Source organism: Rhagoletis pomonella, unplaced genomic scaffold (assembly GCF_013731165.1).
Source record: "Rhagoletis pomonella isolate Grant_MI unplaced genomic scaffold, Rhpom_1.0 Rhpom_scaffold_00013, whole genome shotgun sequence".
In the NCBI taxonomy this organism is placed as follows: domain Eukaryota; kingdom Metazoa; phylum Arthropoda; class Insecta; order Diptera; family Tephritidae; genus Rhagoletis; species Rhagoletis pomonella.
Window position 1 is genome coordinate 7,713,370 of NW_023458567.1, and position 23,569 is coordinate 7,736,938.

Consider the following 23,569-nt stretch of genomic DNA (forward strand, 5'->3'; position numbering starts at 1 on the left):
TGCTTTATTTTTACAAAAACTCTTGTCTTTATTTAGACAGCTTACACTATTTGAAAATGGAGCGAAAATTATCTTTCTAGCCTAGAAGTATGCTTTGAATTTGTATTAAAAAAGATGTTGCTGCTTTATGATTGCAAAAAATACGACTGTCTTATTTTATACAAAAAAGACTGAACATCACCAAGTTTAGCATTACAAATTACCAACCCTAAAAGTATGCAGTTTTTAAGTCATGTAAACTTTGAAACTCATGTATCAAAAAATAGCCTCACATGTCATTGAGCTCAAGATTCTTTTCTCGTATACAACATTATAACAGTTTTTATGTTATTTGCTCGTGAAAGCACCTAAAGCTATGCTTCATATTTAAGGCAAAATCGACTCGCGAGCTCCTTAGTTAGAGAAGGAACGATTTTTACCCTCGTGCGTCAAAGAACGACAATATATAAATGGAGAAGACGTATTGTTCGGCTAAATAATGCCAGTTTCAACATAAATTTCTGCGCCTAAAAGTATGGCTAATTTTGTGAAAATTAAAGCAAGTGTAAATTTAAGTATGCACAAGTTTGAATCTACCATGGCTTTTGGTTTGAGGATTTCTCCATTAAAAAAATTTGCCATATTACTCATGTGGCAAATCGTCTAAAATTATATAACTAATTCCTTTAGGATACGGTCTGACTTACTACAGTAAACTAAAATTCCCTGTTTTTGCCTTAAGCTGGCGTAAATACAGCGTCGCGCCAATAAATGACTGGAGAGTTTAATACAAAAAACTTACTCATCCTAAAAGTATGCAACAGTCAGGGCCCGGAAACTAATGAAAGCTTAAATAAACGCATTCGGTATTTAATCAACTTAAGGTTCGCTATACGAAAGCATAATTTAAACAGTTTCTTTGTAGTCGTCCACAAAAACGCATAAAATCATGCTTTGCATTTGAAAAAGATCGCTTTGTGAGCTTCTTAAACCGAACGCTAATAGTTCTTGCTATAATACGAATTAAAAGAAAAAAATAAAAACTGCGCTTTAATAAAAAATTGCTAACTCAATCATGCTGTTTTGTTTACGCCTAAAATAACGACTTGATTTCCTTCATAGCAGCTGGCCATTAAAGCATGTATGTTCATGATTGAGTAAACCCTGTTATTGACTAGAGATTTTCTCCAAAATAGATTATCCAATAGTTTACACTTCTTTAAGTTGCAAATCGCCTAAAAGTATGCTAAAGATGCTAACTTAATTGGATTCATAAAGTTTTTATTTTTTCCACTGTACGCTTAAAAGCAATATGTTGAAAATTTCTCAAAAAAAGTTACTACGCCTAAAAGTATGCCTTTTTTAACAACACTCAAGACTAAGAAACCAAAATCCAAATAATATTACATATATCTAGTACTGAATCCAACCTTTCTTGAGCAAATCATTCATTTCAAAAGATTACACAATTTTCAACCAACAAAAAGCCTAAAAGTCTGTGGCAAATGTTTGCAGTAAAAATACAGCATTTCCCATTTAAATTAAAGACATGTGTTGCCCAAACATTATGCTTTAGATTTACGTATTAAATTTTGCTCAAAATATTTATAAAGCATTAATTTAAATTAAAGAATGTATGCAACAAACGCTACGCTTATGGGTCAAGTTCATTTCTGTGGCAACATTCATGTCGAGTTTCGCTATGAGAATTATTTTTTGTAGCTTAAAAGTATGCAACAGATTAAACTAAAAAAAAAAACATCATCTGCAGTTAAAGCCTTTTAAATTTTGCTACAAAATAAAGTGTAACATGAAAATTGCAAAAATATTAAAAAATGCTGTATTTTAATCATAGGCATATATCAGCGCCGGAAAGTATTCCAATAATTGTTTGCTTTTATACTGAAAGGCTATAATATGGGCATTTAAAGCTGGCACATACCTTTAGTATGTTGAAAATCGTGTCGCAATTTATTAAAAGGTGACTGACTGTGCATTTTTTTTGCATTAAAGGCGTCTTAAATAATGTCTCAACTTTTTTTGAAGCTTATCAAATTTGTAAGATACTTACTTAGTGTATGTTGAGTTGTCGTTTGGAAGAGCTTTCGACACACAAATACATAAAAAAAAAAACAAAACAGCAGACCTTTGGCTTTAATTATAGTCAAAAAAGGCTTTGCGCCTAAAAGTATATTCAAAAATCTAGTTCCCGAACAGTCATTGAAGCTCGAAGCTTCATTCGCTATCTTTTTTTTACTGTTTCAAAGCCTTGTTCTTAAAAGTATCTTAAAAGCAATTGGCTAAACCCCTAAATGTATACCAAGAATTATTCTAGATCAATGTTTTGGATCGCATAGAGCATTCCTATCACGTTTTGAAAGCGAAAAATAGATATTTAGTATTAGAACCTGTACTTGAGATATCAAGCGCCTTAAAGTATGCCCCAAGTTTTTATTTTATTTTGTTATTTTTCGTTGACAAATGACACTGAAGATGGCACAAGGCCGAAACCGGTTTTTCTCCAAACCAAATTTGACAAGGAGTTACGGAAATTCGTTCCAAGACACACCGAAAATAACTGTTATTTTTTAAGAGTTAAACTGGGCCAAATATTTTTTAAGTCCGAAATAAAAATCCTTTCCGGATAACCGCTTATCCAATTTAAACAAGTTTCGTGTAAATGAAAAAGGACTAAAATAGCTTTTAAACAGAAATAATGAACGAGGGTTACCACTTCCATTTATATTTTTTTATAATTTGATACAAAAGAAATTCATATGCCTGGCGCAAGGTTTGTTCTATGGTAATTAATTCACATTTTTCATTGAAATATTTTTCAATAGGTGGCTTACCTCGCTTAGATATTTCAGTTTTAAATTTAAATCTAAGGGGACTAAGAACAGCCCCATATTTTTGCCCTATTAGGCCAGGTTAAAAACCGCCTAAAAGTTGGCTATTTTTATTATTGTGCATCTTTTTCGAGCTTTTTTTTCTATAAGTTGCCTAAAAGTATCTGAAATTTTTATTTAAAAAAATGAAAAAAATTTCATAATCAAAATTTGAAATTTGAAATTTTGTGTTTTATGTGCCTTACACTATTTCACTTAAATGCTTTTCATATATCGCCTAAAAGTATGCAACGAAATAGTTTTTTTTATATATTATATCATCTCATCTCTACAACCTACCTACAAAAGCATATCTACGCTAAAATAAATCTTGCTTGTCATCTAGGTCGTCTCCTGCAAATACCAATGCAAAGCGCTCAAAAGTATGCAATGGAAAATTTCTATTCAAGTTAATTGCAAATTAAGAGCAATGATTTTTTTTCTCCTCTACTCCGCTTTGCTATACAAATTTCGGCTGACTGGCACTTTTGTTAGCTTTGCTACGAGTATCACAAGCAAAAAAAAAATTTGCCAATATTGGGCTAAAAATAACGACAAATCAACAACACAAACTAAATAGCCAACAAAATCAAGGCAGTGCATAAACATAAAACATGCCAACATGATTTCCCACAACAGAAGCAAATGACAATAAGTTATTTTGTGGTCGAAATATAATTAAAAAAATAACAAAGAATAAATAGAAAATATTTTAAGTCGAAAAAATTTGCGGTGAAATTCTGCAAAAATGAATTCTTCAAAATGGCTGATGGCTGACAGTGCGGAGGAAATTCATTTCCGTTGGTGAAATTGTGGCATTCTCGAATGGCTGGGCGGAATGTTTTCGTTTAGAAAAGTAGGTCCTCCAAAACTAAGGCTGAGTGCATTGACTGGCGCACTGTTGCCTGTTGAAATCACTTGGCGGCGACTGCCTGAGAGCGCTTACTTACATTTGGCGGTACACAATGCATAGAATCCAGATTTTTTCATTTTGCGGGTTTTCATTTCGTAAGTGACTTGTGGTTTTTTCCTTGGTACGCTGACGCTATTGAATGAACTTGCAAATGTGAGTAGTGAAGTAGTTAAACGCAGTAGGCAAAAGTAGGCAGCAAATAATAAAATTTTTTGCAATCGTTTGTAAGCTGGGGGCAATGTTCGAAACGTGGTTTCATTACGTTAAATTTGAAAATATATGATTTATAAAAAAAAATTAATAGCGAAAGCCTGAGATATACCACATTTTTTTGAAATCTACCACATTTTTTTCCAGATTCTACCACACAGAATTTTTTTTAAGTCCGATCACTGGTTTCTGGTATAGAAGGGCTGGTAAATATTTAAAATATAATTTTAAAATTTTTTCCTTAAAATTTCGCAAAATTTGTTTTTGAAAAAAATTATACGTTAAGGGCTTATATAAACTAGATAACATCCTCGAATTTCGTTCTTCAAACTTTGTCAGCTTAAAAATTACCTTTTTTTTTAAATTCTAAAGAAATTTCCTATTGCATTTGTTTCCTATATTTTTATTCTACATTGCATTTTAATAGTTTTTGGATTAATCTTACTTATCTATGAAACTACAAAGTCCTTCAAAATAAATCCTGCGGTCAGAGAGAAAAAATAAAAACGCCACTTTAAATAAAAAATTAGGTTTCAAACCCATTTATTTATTACCTATTTCATGGTAGGAGAGCTTTTCAAACAATATAGAAGCAATTTTTTTCGATTCAAGTTATTGAAAAGCAATGAATATCCAAATCCCGGGACTGATCCCATGATTGTGACAGCGCCATCCCGAAAATCCCGGGATCGGAAAAAACCGAAAAATTAACATCCCTAATGTATAAGTTTCGTCAAAAAGTATAAGATCGATAAGAGTAACGATCAATATATTAAAATATTTTCGATAAATTCGATGACTATGCAACTCGATAATATTTTATTGCCATATTTCTGTGGCGAAATTTACTACCATGGCGTACGGTGAGGCAAATTATAAAACGCGCCTTTAAATCTGACACATACCAAGAAAAAAATTATTTAAAAATCGAAAGTGAAACCTTTTGCGTTCTCCTTAAATCATGCACGAGGAGATACCCAAAACAAAAACATAGTGCCCGAGGGGACAAGAAACATTCTTTAGCCTCGCCATCTCCACTTTAGCACTCCTTACAATAATTGCTTAACCAACTTCAATGCTATTGTCCAATTATGCTGACAATTCGTGCATATAGCGTAGATCCATCCTTCCAGCTTCACTCTTATTGTTAGGCACTCCGATGTTAGAAGCATACTTTCCCCATCCGTTTGCATCTCAATCTTTTCCTGCCTGCCTATCTACCTACCTACATCAACATTCCATGCTGACTTGCCGTAAGCAAACGTCAAAATTTTTGCATCCCACAATCGCACATGCATAAATATACACACTCACAAACCCAGTGTAATCTAGAAGCCCTTAAGCATTGTTGAGTTGAATTTTGAATGCGTTGGCATAGACAATTTTATGTAGCTGCCATAAAAAAAAAATTTCATTTCATACACATGAATGTGCGCCCGAAAGTAGGCAATGCGGAAGTGAAAGGCAATCTGCGGTTGCCACTTTCACTTGTCATACAGTCATATATGTACATACGTTAGGCAAGCTCACATACTTGCTTATGGGTATATGACGAAATGAATTTATGTATTTGTATGTACATACATACATAAGTGCTTGTGTTTTCGTTTGGCTTTGCATGTTATTTGCGCTCAGTTGTATGCAAACATGTTTTCTGTGTCAAAATGTGTTCATAATAGCGCACGGGCTGTCAATGGTGGTAGCGGGTCCATCAAAAGTTCTGCAGCCCTTTCCATTGCCTTTCCACTCCAACTCAAACCTTACTTTGCGCCTTCTAGCGCACAGCTTTTCACATTATTTTCGAAATGTTAGTGCCAACGCACTCAGTATGCCATTTTCGTGCGCCGCTTCCTTATGCTGCTCTTCCTTTTCTCCATAAATTGTCTTTATTTTCTTGTTTTCTTTTTGGGGTAAATAACCCTTTTCATATTGCTAGGCTCCTTTTGCTTCTGCTGGCAGCTCATAAGTTTGAATGTTTTGTTTTTGTGTTTTTTGTTGTACATATACTATAATGCAGGAAATATGTTTATAAAATTGTTTGCCTACTTTAAGGCACTCTTGAGCACCGAAAAGATTTCATGTTTTTGCATTTGTAATGAGAATGTGTGGTTATTGGCGTTTAAATGATGCTTCCGACATGTGGTTTCATATACATTTTTTTTTTGATAAATTTGCTGAAATGCTTTATTAGCCCCTTTGAATTTCTATGGACACAAAAATATTTGAAGGAATTGTTTGAAAATTGGTTTGTGTGTCCACGCTTATGATTTTGGATATATTGCCTCAGTGGAAATGCAAATCCTTTGTTCGGCGTAAAGTCCTGAAATACCAGAGCGATTTTTATGATTTCTTCTTTAAAAGAACACATTTGTACAAGAAAGTAACATAGGGGTAAATTGTTCATGAAATGTTGATCTTAAATGACTTTTATTTAGCCAAGAACACTTATAAACAGTGTTACCAGGTTAGCCTTCTGGGGGCTAGATTTAGAAATTTATGCCATAGCCGCAGAAACTTAAATCTGACTTCGTGACTTTTTTCTGGCATTTTTTCACTGAAAATATTCATAATAAAGTTCGGACCAGAACTTTAAAACTAAGCACATAAGCTTACTAAAAAGCTTTATTATTTAAAAAACTACTATTTACCGTTTTTAAAAAATTATACTAAAAATTTATCCTTAAACCGTACTTTTATAATTTGATTTGCTGGCGTATTACTTATGTACTCTGATGTAGAAAATATTGAAATTTTTGCATTTTTTCATCCTAAACTGCACTTCTTTTTGGATATTTTGAAGCATGTACGTTTTTAAGGAATGAATGTACTGACTTCCTTCTGACTTAAATTTTCATTGTGTAAAACTTTTTCTAACCGTTTTTATTTTTTAAAAATGAATTTAGTTTCGCTTTTTGCGATCCACTGGTCACACTGCTTATGAGAAATCATCAGCAATGATTCTTTGTTTGTGGTAAACTTCTAAAATATTAAGCGCTGTAACCAGTCGTTTCTTCGTTTTGGAAACGCCAAGTGAAGCCAAGTCATTCTCCACCTTGTCTATTCAACGCAAAGGAAGCCTTCCTCTGCTACCAAAATCGCGACCTGCGTTAAATACTTTCAGAGCTGTAGCATTTCCCTCCATTCTGCCAATTCGATGCGCTCAGGGACCGTAACAGTTACAACTTTTATTCAAAAAATCGTTCCTTAACAGTTATCTTTTAACTTTTATTTAATTACTCCTTAAATAACAGTTATTTCTCATTTTTATTTAATAAATCCAAAATAAAAATTATTTTTGATTTTAATCTAATTAATCTACAAATATCAGTTATTATTGATTTAAAATTAAATGGCTTAGATAAAAGTTGTTGAAGACTTTTATTTGAAAAAGTCATAAATAAAAATCAGTCAGTGACTTTTACTTTTAAAAGTCATCAATATAAATCAGTCACTGACCTTTATTTTTTAAATCATATTTATAAAAGTCATTTGTATAAGTCGTTGTAAACTTTTGCTCTTCAACACCTTCTTAACTGCTAAAAATTATAATGACTTTTACGTGTTTCTTAAAAAATAAAAATCTGTGACTGATTTATATTGATGACTTTTATAAACAAAAGTCTTTGATAACTGTTGTCTAAGACATATTATAATATAAAAATCTAACATAACTGTTATTTGCTGATTATTTAGGTAAAAATCAAAAATAATTGTTATTTTTTTTTTGCATACAAATTACAAATAAAAATTTATTTTCAAATTCTCGTTGAAAAAAGAAATCGATTGGTATGTATCACTTAGTTGTAGAATATATCCTTCATAGTGAATTTTTCAGTGACAGTTTTCATCAATAACTGTTATGTTCGGTCCCTGGATGCACTATGTCTATGTCGTCTACGTCGTAAAGCTCATACAGCTCATTATGAAAAATGTACTAAAATTAAAAAAAAAAAAAAAACTCCCGAAACTTTAAAGCAAAAAAGCAGATTAGTCCTCTACTAAATATGTAGAAGATAAAATTTCTGTTTAAATTTTTTTTTTAATGTAAAAAATTTTTATTTAGTAAATTTTTCTTAAATTTTGTCTTAGTTTTCAATGCGATTTTTTTTAATTATCTTCTGTTTAATTTTTTTAAGAGAAGAAAAATAAGTACTAAGTGCTAACAAATACATAAACAATGCAAAAAGGAAATAAAAAGAATAAAAATAAAAAATACTTAGGTTCGAGAAATAGCGAAACGTCATTGAGAGGAGTATATTAAAATTTTAAATCTGACAAACAGAGTTTCCTACAAAATTAAAAAAGGCGAAATTCAAAGGAAATAGTAAAACATAAAAAAGAAAAACCTTTCCGGAAAATTTCCTAAATAAAGTAGAAAACCACTGTAATTATTTTTAAATTGGAATGATAAAGAAAAAAGTGCTAGGTGAATGAGAAATTTTATGAGGTTAAGGAAAAATATTACGCGACTTAATTTTAAAAGTTTTTCAATAAACAATTTTATAAATAAAAAAAAAAACATGTAAATGTTATATAAAAAATTAGAAAATAATATAAAACTCGAAATAATAGCGAAAAACGACGACGCATAATTGAAAAAACTTTTTCCAGAATATGTTTTTAAAAAATTTTTTATTTGGTTTTTCCTCGTTTGCAGCGAAAAAAAATTTCGGCAGCTTTTCAATGTTAACTGAATTTTTAAGGAGTTAATTCTGAGAATTGTTTCAGCATTGGAACTGGAAACAAATTTTTCCATAATTTGAGAATTAAGAGATAAATATGCAAAAAAACAATATAACCATATTCCTGCAGGCAATCGTTATTACCCTTGCACTTGACGCCGCCATTGCGTGCGCATGAATGTATGTATTGTATGTATTTGCTGGAGCAGAGAATCAAGAAAACAAGCACACTATCCATAATGCACTGATGTGCTCAAAGTGTAGATTTCATAAATATCACCGCAAATGCAATCCGCTTATTATCATTACTTCTAGTATTAACACAAAGCACTACGGGGGAAGAATATCATGTACAGAAAGGCTAGAAGACCTTGGTGTTGTAAACACACATAGTACATTTGTATATCTATATATTTAAGAAGACACTGCTCCACAGATAGTACTGACAAATATAGCTTCACGCATAAAAAGATTAAACATATGAAATCCGCTTTTATTTTTAGCTTCACTAGCTTTTGTTGTATTTAAAAACTTTTTTATGAAATTCTTACTTTCCGTTGATATAGTGAAGGTAGTCTGTGGGGAAGAAATACTCTCATTACGATATTAATGGCCAGTTTTTAATTTATGTAATTATAAAGTAATATTTTTGTAGTTCCGTGAAGTTCCTTAAACATTCCAACTCTAAAAAATAGAAGATAAAGAAATCTTATACCAGAATAGCTTAAAAAAAACGACGAACACTTTTCAAGCCGCGTACTTCTGACTTCTATGGATATCACCAATACATTCCAGCTTTACACTTCACCTTTCACTGTGAAAAAATTTGTATAAAGTTGTGCTGCCTACCTTAAGGCTCGCCCATCACATGTAACCTTTAAATTTCCTTTTCCTTCATTTTCTGACACAGTCTAATGTGCACCCACTGTGCTTATGGCTTTCGTTTCCAATAATTTTTAAAAACCAAAAAAGGCAAAATGAGCAATCATTTGCCCTCCGCAACGTCGCAGCCTAAAAGTATGCTACAGCTGTTGTAGATTACTTCCGCTGTTAACTTGTATAACCTTTTTTCGCCTTGTTGGTTTCTGCACATACACACGCTCCTTGTGTCCTTCTGCTTTTCTGCTGTTGACTAGCGAAGGACTGTGTTGGAATTTATTAAATTTGACGTTTGAGTTTTGATTGACGGTTGTTTGAGGAAATATTTTTTTGTTTTTCCCCCGCTTGTGGTTGATGGCTTCTAAACGGGAAATTATTAGCTGAGAGCGCTAATTTGCGAGAGAGGCAGTTTGCGTGCGAGCGAGCGAAAATATGCGAACACTCTTCACATAAAAAAATAAAGGGAAATTTGTGCATGAAATATAGATAGATTTTTCCTTTCGGCGGCGCTTGAAAAGTATGCTTTCCTTTTCGCTGACTTTCGTTGAAAGCAAGAATGTTCTTAAAATTTTCCAACGATTTGTTAGTTGTAGACCTTGAATTGTTTGCTGCTGATAATAGAGTGGTGGTTTATATTAGAGGAATGTGCCTTAAAGTATGCAACGCTGGCAAATGAAATCTTGTGGCTGTTTTTAGAAAATTTTTTTTTGGATATCTTACATTTTGTTCGGAAGTAATTTTAGTTACTATGTTCGAAAAACCATTTTAAGAAGCTCTGAAATTTATGATTAAATTTTACAAAAAAATAAATTTAAAAAAATTTTAGTTTGACAAATTATTTTTTGAATTTTTAAAGCTAACCTAAGTACGTTTATATGTTTCTTTGAAAAAAATATTTGAAATTTTTGAAAAAAAAATTCCTGGGCGCTCGTTGTTTATATTCAAGAAATTATATTTATTATTTTTGGCATAAGTTTTTAATTAATTTTAGCTACATGAGAATTTTCGTAGTTTTTGTAAAATATTTTGCATCTCATTCTCCAATGTCAGTTCTTAATACTTCATATTAGAACTTCGCGCTCCATATCGTCTTTTCTAAAAACGATCCACATTTAAATTAAAACCTTAAACTGGCCATTGGTCCTGCGCTGGTTGTTGACTTTGTACGCTTTTTTTTAATTTCATTCGCCATGAAAAATGCTCACTTCAGTTGCAGCGCCTAAATGCATGCAAAAGAATTTTGCGGTCACAACAAAACAAACCACAACATTCCGCCACCCATACACCGCTTCGTTGCGCTGATGAAAGGAAATTCCTTTTCATCGTCTTGGATTGCTATCTCGCAGTCTCTATATTGCGCACTCTCATTTTTGCAGTCTACTTTTGAGCGCTTGTTCGCATGCTCTCTCATCGAAATTTCCGAATTTCCCAGTGTTTTTCGCCTTTCCCCAACCAAGCGCTGCCTATTTGCCGTTGACATTTGCGTCTATGAAATTCCACACCAAACAGTTCGGATTTGCCAAATCACAACCACGAATGCCTTGGTCATGTCGCTGGACTGTCAGTTCAAGTTTTGCTGTGCAACGCGTTGCGTGTCCTTAGGCGTATGAGCGCTTTCGTGTGCTGGCGCTGCGTAGCGTTTTTTTCGTGCGCGTTTTGCTTTTTATCAGAAAATTAAAAAAAAAATAAATTAAATTGTCGCTGCTTTAAATGAAGTTTGAACAGTGAAATAATATCAAAAATTTTAAAAAGTCTAAGAAAAACGTAAGCCTGTGCATACATGGCCTATTTTTAGGCGTTCGAATTTAACAAACCAAAGAAATTAACAACCGAATTTGCTACTAAAATTTTTTCATGTCTCACATTTGTCATTTCCCGCACACACTTTGTATTGGTTGGCTGGTTCGTTGGTTGCTTTAGGTTGCCTTTTGATTTTCATTTGGCAGCCTTTTGTGCGTAACGCTGTACGTAATGTTTAACTGCGCCGTAATTTATGCATAGAATTTTAAATTTAAAATAAACACCCAGCCCGTGCTATGGTCTGTCGTTCGCTCGGTACGACGTTCTCTGCTTGTAGGCTATTCTTCGTCTGTTGTGTTTTCGAGTGTCTTCCGCTTTTTGCTGCTTAGACTCCTCTTTAATGCTCCGCTCGCTCTGCTTGAGCTAAATCATCATAAGGCATATATTTAGGCGTCCAATGGCGCTGCTGTAGTTATGCATAAGTACTTTGCATAGGCTTATGTTCGGCTATGCGCTTTGTCTGCCATTATGAAGGATGATCAAAGGCAGGCGAAGCGAGACATTTCTAAGCATTTCAGATTGCAGATGTTTTGCAGTGAAGCGGGTGTCCGTTGAAAATGTGCTTTAAATCTAGATTTCAGCAGAGGTTTTAGGCAACAATGCTTAAAGTGAATTGCAAATGTGACGAACAATTTTATTATCTGGTTAAAATGAAACAAATTTATGAAAGAGAAGATACGATGAATGCATATTGGAAACTTGATTATTTGCGCGCGAAAATAGGCATTTTTTTTCTTGAAAGTAAGGTCGAATTTTTGAAAAATTTAGTAAGATAATACAGTTCTTAGGAAACTTTAGGACGCACTAAGAATAAACTAAATCTGTGAACGCCAAAGTAGCCTGAAAGTATGCAATGATTTTCAAAAATAAAAAAAGGAGAAGAGGTGCAATAAATCCAATTAAATCTTAAAATCAAATAAAAAATTTAAATAAAGCCTACATGGCCAACAAAAAAAAATTAAAGATATATTAAAGTTTGTCTTATATTTTTCAGCTTAAGACATCGTTTGCAAGATTTAGTGGCTCGAAATAAAAAAAAAAATAAAAAATTTGTTTGCCAAAAATTAACTTCGTATTTAATTACCACAACTAAAGCTGCTACAACTAAAATATATTTTAAGCTAAAATTTCTCTCTTTTAGGATTAAAAAAAATTTTAATTACTGTAACTCAAATATCTATAAAAATGTGACAAATTTCTCCTCCCAGTGTTTTTGCTTTTGTAGAATTTTTAAAATAAATTCTTATCGATTATAAGTAAGTTTACTGTTTTCTTTGGTATTCGAAAAGATTTTATTTAATGTTTTATATTTCCCGGTTTATTTAAACACTCAGCAGTAAAAATTTTGAATCATGAAAGTAAATTTCATTAGAAAAATTGTTATATTAAAATTTGATATGTGATTTTATTCAAAATATTTTCAGGGCGAGTAATTTTTTTCAATTGAAAGATTTTAACCCAATTATTTATTTATTTTTGGACTCATAACAAAATAAATTTTTTAGAAATTTCTTTGTAAAAATTAAAATTTACAACACGTATAAAAAGAATTTTTACCATTTTCTTAAATCGACAAATTTTTGGAAATATTTATGTATCTATTAAAAAAAAAATATTTTCACAGATTTATTTCACAAAAAATGTATATTTTTTTAAGGAAACTATTAATACAAAATTTTCTTAAATTAATAAATGCATGAAATAATAAATTTCCTCAGTGAAAATGCCTAGGAATAATTAAAATGTTTTTTTCGTTAAAAAATAATTATTTTTTATAGCTGTCATTACTCAAACTTTCCATTTTAGTATAAAATATATAAAATATATATATTATAGTAAACAGAAAAATTTTATGAAATTTTTTTTATCGATTAAAGAAGCTTTATATTTCAGCTGAAAACTATATGAAACTTGAAATTTATTTTAATTTTATAAATAAGCCTCCAAATTAAAGTACAAGTTCTCATATTGGGAAAATATCTTCTTTGTTACAATATTTTTCTGGGCTACAAAAATTTTTTAAAAAAATTTTCTTGTTCAAAAACTTAAAAAAAACAATGTACTTGGTAATTTTTTTTTGTTTCGAATATTTTTAATACGTTCCCGTATTATTCCCGAATACATAACTAAGTATGTATGTATATGAAAACTAAAATTTTTTTGGTGAAATTTTGTGTTTTTACTAATAATTTTTTCTAAAAAAAGTATTTGCTTTAAGTATTTCAGTACTATTTAGATAAATGAATTTGAGAAAAAGTTAAAGCGTTGACGAAAAATATAGAATTGAAAAAAAACCTAAAAGAAATAAAAAGGACAAGATATTCAAAATTTCGTTTCGGTTAAAATTTAATCACTGCTAGACTAGAACTTTTTTCACACTCTTCATAAGCCCAAAAGTCTGCTTATTATTAAGCCTGTCTGGCCGTCGTCTGTGCTAAATAAAATTAATTATTTGGCTTTTTGTTTTTCTTTTTATTTTGATTTATTTATTTATTTATTTTTTTTTGTTTCGCACGCCATAAACCACAACAAATTCAATTCTGGCGCATAAATAACTCAATTGCAAGCAACAAAGCTGCTTTACTGTGATCATAACACAAACAGAAAACCACAAAAAACATGCATAGCTCCGCTGCCTTGCTGCATTGTTGCATACTTGCAGGCGCTACACAATCGTGTCAATGTCAGTGTCGCAAGTGAGGCGTAAAAGCGACAACGGACGCCGAGTAGTGGCAGAGACTATCTGTGCGAATAACCAAGTGCAATAACATATAAAATCGATTATGGTAGTTGAAGGGCAAAGTAGACAAAGACAAAAAAAAACAGACCGAAAAAATGGAACGAAAGTGGTAAAAGAGCTGGTGGACGGTGTAGTAAATGTAGGCAAAATGAGAATATGGGGGCATTCGAGGGGCAGAGAGTGTATTGTGCTGTAGTAGATGAGGAATATAGAAAGCAACAATGTAAATATTTCATATGATTTAAAAGTGTGCAAAAATGAGATTATGTCTGCGTGTATGAGCGCTTTTAAATGAACACACATACATATATTCATATGCAGATAGCTGCTCGGCTATAGTTTTGCGGCAGCAGCCACTTGTTTGTGGTTTAAATACAATGGGAAACCCAGCTGCTGGTCAGACTGCGGAAACCCAGCTGTAGACGTACTATGTGTGCGTAATACTATGAACTCTTTTGTTGCCAAGCAAATAGCCATTACCGGCCGGAGCTGCAGTAGTGGTTTGTTGGTCACACATAAATCTTCCTGACGTACTGAGTACGCTGAACTCCAAAGCGAGTGCGAGTTGTGGTTTTGTTTACGCTGCAAACTCGGGTCACCAACCGTTCCAACAAGCCAGTTGTTTGTTGCTTTCATCCGGTGACAGACTAATGTCTGAATATATATATATGTGAATATATATATGTTATGAATGTGGGTGTATGTGGTTTTGTGTGTGTGTGTGTTTATGCATAAGGCATATGGATGCGTGTGCTATGTTTATCCAACCATAATTCACTGGAGTTATAAAATACGAGTGAGCTTTACAAAGTTCAGCTGGTACAGCATTTTTCAAACGCCCACAGAGTTCTCATTGCACACATAACACAATTTTTCTGCTTCCTTGCTGACGTGGGGCAGTTGACCACTTTATCTTTGCCTGTTGTTATTTTTTGTCCTTTTTCTAGGTAGCAAAAAATGGCAGTTTTCTATTTTTTTTTTAAGGAAGAAACAAAAGCCGCAGTTGCCGAGCCAAATGGCAAATAAACAACAACCACAAAACACTTGTTTAACTGATTATTTGCTTTTTTTCCTCTTTTTCATTACAAAGAAGTACGGATATGTTTGTATGTATACGCAGGTTATTTATGAATCCTTTTTCTCTTTTTCGTGGTTTGTTCCAATATGTGCATTTTTATAAAATTTTCCAAAAAGGGAAATAACGACTCAAATTTTATAAAAAGCATTCCAAATGTGGGTTTGTACGAAAATATGAGTTTTTATAAAATATCCCAAAAAGGGAAATTTATGGGAAATTTTAGAGTCGTTGAAAAATAGAAAATGAAGCATGTTTTACGTGTTTTCACACAAATTTTAGTGTATTATTTATTTATTTCCAAATTTCCCAAAAGGCAAACAGTGAATCTACTTCATGTATTAAGTATTTATAGCCCAGTTAGGAAAAAATAGGTGTTTTTAACGATGGGAAATGCTTTTTTGCATAAAATAATACTGGAAAATACTTTTGAGGCAGTAGTTTGTATAAATAATAGTAATATTTTCGTACGCCATAGAACGTTGAAATTTTCGAAGGATTTTAATGAATTGGCGCCAAAAACAGTGCAAAAAGTATGCAAACGGGGCATTTTACCGTTAAGTTTTAACTAATGCCCACTAACAGCCAATAACACGAAAGCAATTTGAGTGAACAATGATTTTAATTTTTTAAATTTTATATGGAAATTGTCAGAAAATAAAAATATTTTTTAAATTTCTAGTGAAACCGGCTGTAAGTCGTATTTATGAAAAGTGAATTTGAGCTTCACAAAAGAAGTTTTTTACAAAGATTTTTACCATAAGTGCATTTAAATTAGCTTAAAACTATATTCCGATGCCACATGTGTGTACATACGAGAATAGCTAAAAATTCATCGCCCCAAAAGTACGCAATCAAATGAATTCATGTTGCTAAGTGCAGGAAAGCATATTTTTCAGATACCAAAAATGGCAGTGAGACAAGTAGATACAAGATTTTGATGAAAATTAGAATCATGACGCCTAAAAGTATGCAACTGATGCTTCTACGCTGTAACACGTAACGCAATGCCTTATATAATTTTTTTTTATTAAAGTCGAAGTTCTAAAATACCAGCGCAATAATTTCTATAGTTTTCAAGAGATTGCAATAAGTTTAAACCCGCCACCGGTATTCTAGCGCCTGAAAGTATGCTAGAAAAAAATATGTAAACACATTTCACACACTGTTTGAAAATATTTTATTTTGAAAATAGTTTTATTCTACCAAATGCAGAAATATATCAGTTAGATATGAAAAATATCCGTCCAAAGCGTAAAAGTATGCAGCACAAATTAAAGCCATCGTCCAAATTAATGCTTACGACCACGTGCCGGCTGTCATGACCTATCCTAAAATGATTTATATCTATTTTTCAAGCCCAATTGCAAAATTCAAATTAAATTCAACAGAAAATAAAAACTTGCTAAAAATGAATGGTTATTTTATTCTCCAAAAAGAATGCTTCATTTTACCAAATTTTGTGCTAAAAAATTATATGTTCACTAAAAGCTTTAATCAGTGCCACCAGGCGGGCGACCAGCTAACCAAAAATCGAACTGTGTGTGCGCTCAAAAGTGTGCAATCAAATTCTACATTGCAGTTACGAGTTTTGGAAAATATACACATACCATAGAATAAATGAAAACCGACTACCGAACATGGAAATGTGTGTTACTATTGTTAAAAACATAATTAAAGTTTAGAAATTAAAGCAATCCAAAAAGTATGCCATGAATTTTTACTATGCGTTGTATTGCAAAGTGAATACGTGCGTACTGCTGTGACGTTAAGTCAGTCGGTGAATACGCGTTGGCTTGCTGCAGTTAAAATGTGTCAGCTGTGTACCGCCTTTGGCTACGTAATGGAAATGGTGTGTCAGAATCCAATTTTGTGAATTTTATGAACTAAATGCAATAAAGTAAATTATATACATACACTATCAACTAAACAAAAAAATAAGTGAAAGTAAAGATTAGAACGTGTGAAAATTATCGAAAAATATAAAAAAAAAACCTTACCACTACAACATACTCATTTGCGCACTTCAATCCAAAGCACTCAAATTCCAACCATGGACGCTACAGTGATGCTCGTCGATGCCACGCCTACCCAATTGGAGGTGCAACAACAGCACTTGCGTAAGAATAGCATGTCGCCGCCAATACCGAGTTGTTCTGGCCTTCATTCCTCGCTCGATGCCGACATCAGCTCAGGCAACAATTCCAGCAATATGCAACATCACAAGCAGCTGCATAGCACCGCCAATGCTGTGGCCTCAGCCAACAATAGCGGTCAAACACCGAACTCGAATTGCTCATCTGGCAGCGCATCTCCATCAAAAATGCTACTTGGTGGCAGTAGCGGATCTCCGCTTTTTCTACATCACAACAATCTACAGCATCAGCATCAGCACCAACATCATCATCACCATCATCACAACAATGGTCATGGCCACACTTTGCACACACTCCACCAACATCCGGCCATTGTTAATTTAAAGCAATGCGCTGTGGGTGGGGGTGGCGGCGTCGGCGTCGGCGGTGGATTGGCAGGCGTTTGTTGTAACTTGAGTGGCTGCAGCTTGAGTGGCAGCAGCACACCAACACCGCCGCAACAGGCGCTACATCACACGCTCTATCCGCTGTTGGTGGGTGGTGGTGGCGGCGGTGGTGGCATAAGTTCGAGTGGCCCCAGCTCGCTGGTCAACTCACCAGCTTTGGGTAGGCGTAAGCGTTACACGAGCACTTCATCGAATTGTTCCAGTCAATTTAATAATAACTACGCTGGACTTGATATGGAATCGCTGGAGGACATGTTGAGAAAGGTGAGTGTGTGGAAAGTTCTAAATTTTTGTATTTAATTTCAAACATAATATATAGATTTTGCAGAATACTGTCTTATATGCAATTTTACGTAAAACTATATGTATTTGTAAAATTTCCCATCAAGGGAAATTTTTGGGAAATTTATTTATTTGCCTTCAAATTAAAAAATTGTATATTTGTAATAATTTTTCATAAAATTATAGTAAAACAGTTGATATATTCTAAATTAAACATCTTATTTCGTGTGGCCTAAACAAGCAAATCACGGACTACTTTTGAAGAGGTGTATATTGAGTTTCATTCATGTGAATGTAGGATGAATTTTATTGAAATATTTCGGTTTCAAAGGAACACTTACAAATCTTTGAACGAAAGTATTTCCGCACCCTATTCTTTTTAGAATAAATCCATTAAATCTTGTTTCATAAATGTAAATGTTCATTTTACATGAGCTCAAATGCGGATATTTTTTTGCCTCAATTTTGACATTCGCAAAAGTGAACCCGCTTGGTTTTAATTAGTTCACATTATCAAGCATGCACTGTATCTGAAAAAAACGCTGCCATCCATTTTGGGAAAAAAAATCTTACAGCTTATCCCTCTCAATGAACAAAATTAAAACTGTTCCGAAACATGTTTTTATAAACGAATATGAGTTTTAATAAAATTTCCCCAAAGGGAATTTTTTTGGGAAATTTTCAAATCTAACCTAAATTGAACGAGTTGATTGGTGAAATTATTAAAAAAAGGTATATACATAATTTCCTCAGTGCGAAACAGAGTTCTCTTAATAACAACTTTATTAATTTTTTGTTAACGTAGGCTAAGATAATACATATGTATGTATGCTTGTCTATAATTATGGCCCAAAACAAAATTAAAATATTTTAACTTCAGTTTCTCCAACCAAAACTTTTTAACTCACTTATACTTCTGCCATTCCTTTCCGCATTCCGCATACGTAATTTTAACTCACTAATTTATCAAAGCAAACCGGCATTCCATTAACTTGCATTCCTGTGCGCTCAAGCCAAAGTAATTTGTAAGTTGAGCGGAAAAAATGCTATAACTTTAATAAAATCAAACTGAAATAAGAAATCACTTCAAATTAAGAAATGAAAAAAAAAACTACTGGAATGCTAAAAACAAACTAGCTACCAATTCTCTTTAAGTCCCTAGTTTATGCGCGCCAAGCCAAGGCAATTTCGCACTATTTCAACACTACTCACACGCTTGCAAAAGAAATCCTATCAGCCAACTCACATGTCGGCAATCAATGCGGCCAACAAGCCAGTGAAAATAAAAATACCAAACGAATTACATAAAAAAAAAAAAATACAGCACAAATCGGAGCAGTTGAAAGGACGCTAGTTGGAAATCAGATCGCTGGCGCAAATGGCGAGTGATGAAACCCCAAAACGCAAAAGAATTCAAAAACATAAAATACCAAACTAACGAACTAAAAAAAGGGTTGCATACATCAGGGAGCCCCTTGAGGGCGAAGCGATAAGTAGTTAGTTGACTGGTTGGTTGGTTGTTGCAGCAGACAACAAAGGCGCGTGATGGGCAAACAAATGATTGTGGGCTGGAGGGAGAGTGCGAGGTTATGGGCATGCATTTATTTAAACTTCCATTTTATCTCAGATGCACACATATACACTTACAGGAAATGTAGCATATCTTTAGGGCTAAGTAAGAAGCGTCTACGCTTCAATTAGGTTCAAGTCTGTTTGGTGGAAGATAGGAAAAAGTGTAGCTTATCGTAGAAGAAGACTAAGGAAAAGAAGTTGTAGAGGGTACAAACATTTCTTCCTAGTCACTGAGTGTCCTTTCTGCTCTGCGTAAAAGGAGCTGCCTTTTTTCTCTTGGTCAATGCCTGCAGCCACAGCTAACTAGGGTAATATGTTACTGGTGTGCCCCTCCAGCTCTTATCCTGCACATATCTCCAGCTGTGTAGCGGAACAATGCATAGAAATTCGAAGAAGCTCGCACCGAAAAGTGTTTGGCGAAATATTTTCTTTTCCATTTGTTTTGACTTTTTGGCGTAAATTGAACACAATTGCGGCATTATTAGCAAAGTAGTTGTGTTACTTTGTTTTTTTTTGGGGGGAGTGTTTTTTTTGGTTAGAAGGAGTGTCCTACTTTTGTCAAATTTTCCCTTGCTTTGTATCTTATTTCAATGTAAATTTATTCATTTTTTTCCTTTTTTATCGCTTTAATAACAAATACTTTCGTGTTATCTGTGTGCGGTTACCATTTGCACAAATTTTTATTCTATAACAAAGCACTCGCCATATTCCCTCCACGCTCACCAACTTTTCACTGGTCATTTAAACTTTTTGACACTTTTGCGGCATTCGCAATGTCGCAGCGTGTTTTTCTCAATTTCCCAAAAGTTTTGCCACTTCCACTTCCGCTTTTGTTTGGTTGTTTGTTGGTAGCGGTCAGCCTGAAATTTATTGAACTTTAGCTAATAAGTTTTGGGATTTAGAGGGGATACTTTAAAAGGTGGAGCGCTTTTTGTATTCGCCAAATGAAAAAAAACACCCTCAGCACCTTTGCTTCATAACTTTTGCTTTTTCGGCTTGGTTTTCTTTCTATATTTTTTTGGCTTCCTTTTGCTATTAAAATGCCTCAGTTATTCATCTTGCGCCAACAATTTTGCTTTGTGAGCGTAATTTTTTCCATAGTAAGTACATAGTTGGTGTCAAATTAAATTTGTACACATTTATCTCAAATTTAATAGCCTAAAAAGTTTTGTGTTAAGTGTGTTTGAAAGAACTTTTATCTTCGTGCGCCTAATAGTATGCATAAGTGCGACTTAACGCAAATGTGAGAAATTTCATCGTTTTTTTTTTGATGAACATAAGTCAGTTTCAAAACTTTCGCCCGACGCAAAATGCGATTATTTAAATTATAGTTATTTCATTGTGTTTTTAGCGCGAAAAAGTTTGTTGATTACGCCTGGTTTATTGTCAAGTGCAAGCCAAATGAAAGAATTTTGAGTTTTTTTTTTTAAAGAATATGCTTAGTTTTTACCTGTTATGTTTTTTCAAATATTTGTAACAGAATTGTAATAAGTCTTGCAATTACCTCTTAAACATAATTAACATTATTAAGACTTATTTTTTCTACAAGAATTGCCGGAGTATATTCCAAGCAGTGAAAAGGACTTTTTCGATAGAATTCTACAAAAAATGCACTTGATGAAAAAATTTCCCTTTGAAAATATTAAAACCAAACGCGTGGTTATTTGAGATATTTACTTGGCATTGACTCCAGGTGGTTTTTCTGCAATTCAAGCTTTCACTTGTAAAATTTCCCTAGTGGGAAATTTTCTAAAACTATGTATTATTATTTAAATTTTGCTTAGTATTATCCTCAGTTCATTTATTGTACACAATTCGTTAATTTGTACAATTTCCTTTAAGGGAAATTTATAAAATCATATACATATTACTACTGAAATTCTCTGAATAGCATCTTAAGTTGATAAGTAAATATCTCTCCTTGGAATTAGAGCTCTTTTTTTACGAAAAAGTACCACATTCGATGCCTATCCAGTATCGAAACTTATAGCTAAGCGTAGCTGTAAACGAAGAAACAAGCTTTAAAAGGCCTAAAGCAAGTAATTTTTAAGCAAGAAACAAAACCAGCCTCAATTCTCTTATACAAATTTAAGATTATGTTTTTTTTTTTGGTCTAAAGCTCAAAAATATTGCAAAAACAAATTATTTCCACAAATTACTTAGTTTTATGTTCATAAGCGAAGACACCAAGAATAACGAAAAAGTGCGCAACGCAAAAATAGAAAGGAAAGGTAAGCTAACTTAAATTTAGGTAACTCGACTTTGAATAACAAATACAAATGTATGCCTTTATTATGTAAAAAAATAAAAAGTTTGAATGGCATCTAAAGGAATATCTTGATACAATACTGTAAAACAATTCAAGTATTTTCTATGAATTTGGGTGTTAAACACCGCGCACTCTTAAAAAAATATCGTGGAATAATCGTTTCCTTTTACTGCTTGCTTGAAATTTGATAAGTCGATGAAAATCCCTTGAGGGAAATTTTTGCAAAGTATGTGAATATACTTTTAGTTTTCTCCTTAATAGTTATTGTCAACTGTTTAGCAAAAATATGGTTATTTAATTAAATTTCCCTCAAGGGAAATTTTTAGAAATAGTGGTTAATACCTAAATGTTACTCAATTTCAACCCTTATAAGTTGTTAAGCGCAAATAGTTTTCATTTGCAAAATTTGCATAAAGGGAAATTTTGAGCAATTATGAAAATTAGTTTGAATTAAAAAAAAAACGTCTCTGAGGAGGTTTTTCTAATATTAAGGAATTGTATGAGTATAGAAATTTCTTTTTACGGCGAACAGACGGACAAGTTATAATTATAAAGGAATTTCTAGAGCTTTAAGAAGTCTTCTTAAATCGCAAATTTTCCCCTCCATAAAATTTATATTTCCCACTGCAACATCTACTACTTCCGCAATTTCCTCTCCCTCTTTCTAACTCTCCAACGAAATTCACTTTAGCAACAGGCAAAACGGGCCACAAAGTCGTTAAAATCCCATACACCGCTTGCATGTCATTACCACATTAATACTCGCCACTTATTGTGTGCCATTCGGTATACTATACGGCCCACAAAATTGGCCTGCAACAAATAGACCGCAGGTGGCACCAGGCAGTCTGTTACACACACACAAAAAAAAAAAACGTAACCGTAAATAGGAAAAGCCGCCACAATGCAATGCGAGGATACAGAGAAAAGTCAGTACAATGGCGGTTTGCGCCTAAAATACGCGACTAGCATGCGCTAAACCTGGCATATCCACATTTTATTAGCTTTAATGAACCCTCAAGCCACAGTCCGTGTGCTAAATATTGCATGTAAATGCGTAAAAGCATATTTTATGGCGGCGCACCACTGCTAAACCATTACATATTGTATACTTTTGTGCGCTGACCAACCTGAATTCGGTTGCATTGTTTTGCAGTGCAATTGGTGCAATGCTTTTGTGGTTTTTATTGCTGTTAATGTATGCGTACTTGTATGCAAGCATATGTGTCACCAGCGGTGCCTATTTTGCACGGAACTGTCAACGCAAGATACTTGCATACTTTTAGGTGCATGGCGCTCTACTTTGTGCTATATTTATTTGGGCTTCTATTTTACACTTGAAGCAAAAATTAGTGCAGTGCGGGTATATAGTAGCTGGGTTTGGAAATGATACATATTTGTCTTTCGCGGCATATGAAGGCATACTTTCAGGCGTATTTTTCTTGTACGTCACTGCTTTTTTCTTCAAGCTAAGCTATTGGCTGTGGCGCTCTGGGGTTAAGCAAAAAGTATATATACACACTTTGCAGCAGTGCTTCTGCACACATCAGTGACTTGCTAATGTGTGCGCTCACCTTTGACCTTTGCTGCCTATTTTCAAGCGCGAAATTACCTTAGTTTTGCGCAGTCACACTTCGCTGCCAACCCAAACACAAACGATTTGCCTCTTTCCGACATGCAACACATTCAAGCATCTTTTGCTGCCTTTCCAAGATTCTAATATAAAATTCCCTGCGGG

At 33.3% G+C, this 23,569-nt stretch overlaps 1 protein-coding gene across 12 annotated transcripts in view; it reads left to right on the forward strand.

Moving 5' to 3' along the window:
• Positions 1 to 23,569, forward strand: part of LOC118748707 (uncharacterized protein CG43867) — a 348,463-nt gene that overhangs the window by 56,088 nt on the left and 268,806 nt on the right. The window contains exons 1-2 of one of the 12 annotated variants that reach the window (XM_036483338.1): positions 11,121 to 11,315; positions 16,668 to 17,972. The exons of 10 other annotated variants lie outside the window; for them this stretch is intronic. In XM_036483338.1, the coding sequence (XP_036339231.1) occupies positions 17,220 to 17,972 (753 nt within the window). In that variant the 5' untranslated portion in view covers positions 11,121 to 11,315; positions 16,668 to 17,219. Of the gene's footprint in view, positions 1 to 11,120; positions 11,316 to 16,667; positions 17,973 to 23,569 lie in introns of those variants that run through there. One more of the 12 variants, XM_036483339.1, reaches the window with a different exon arrangement.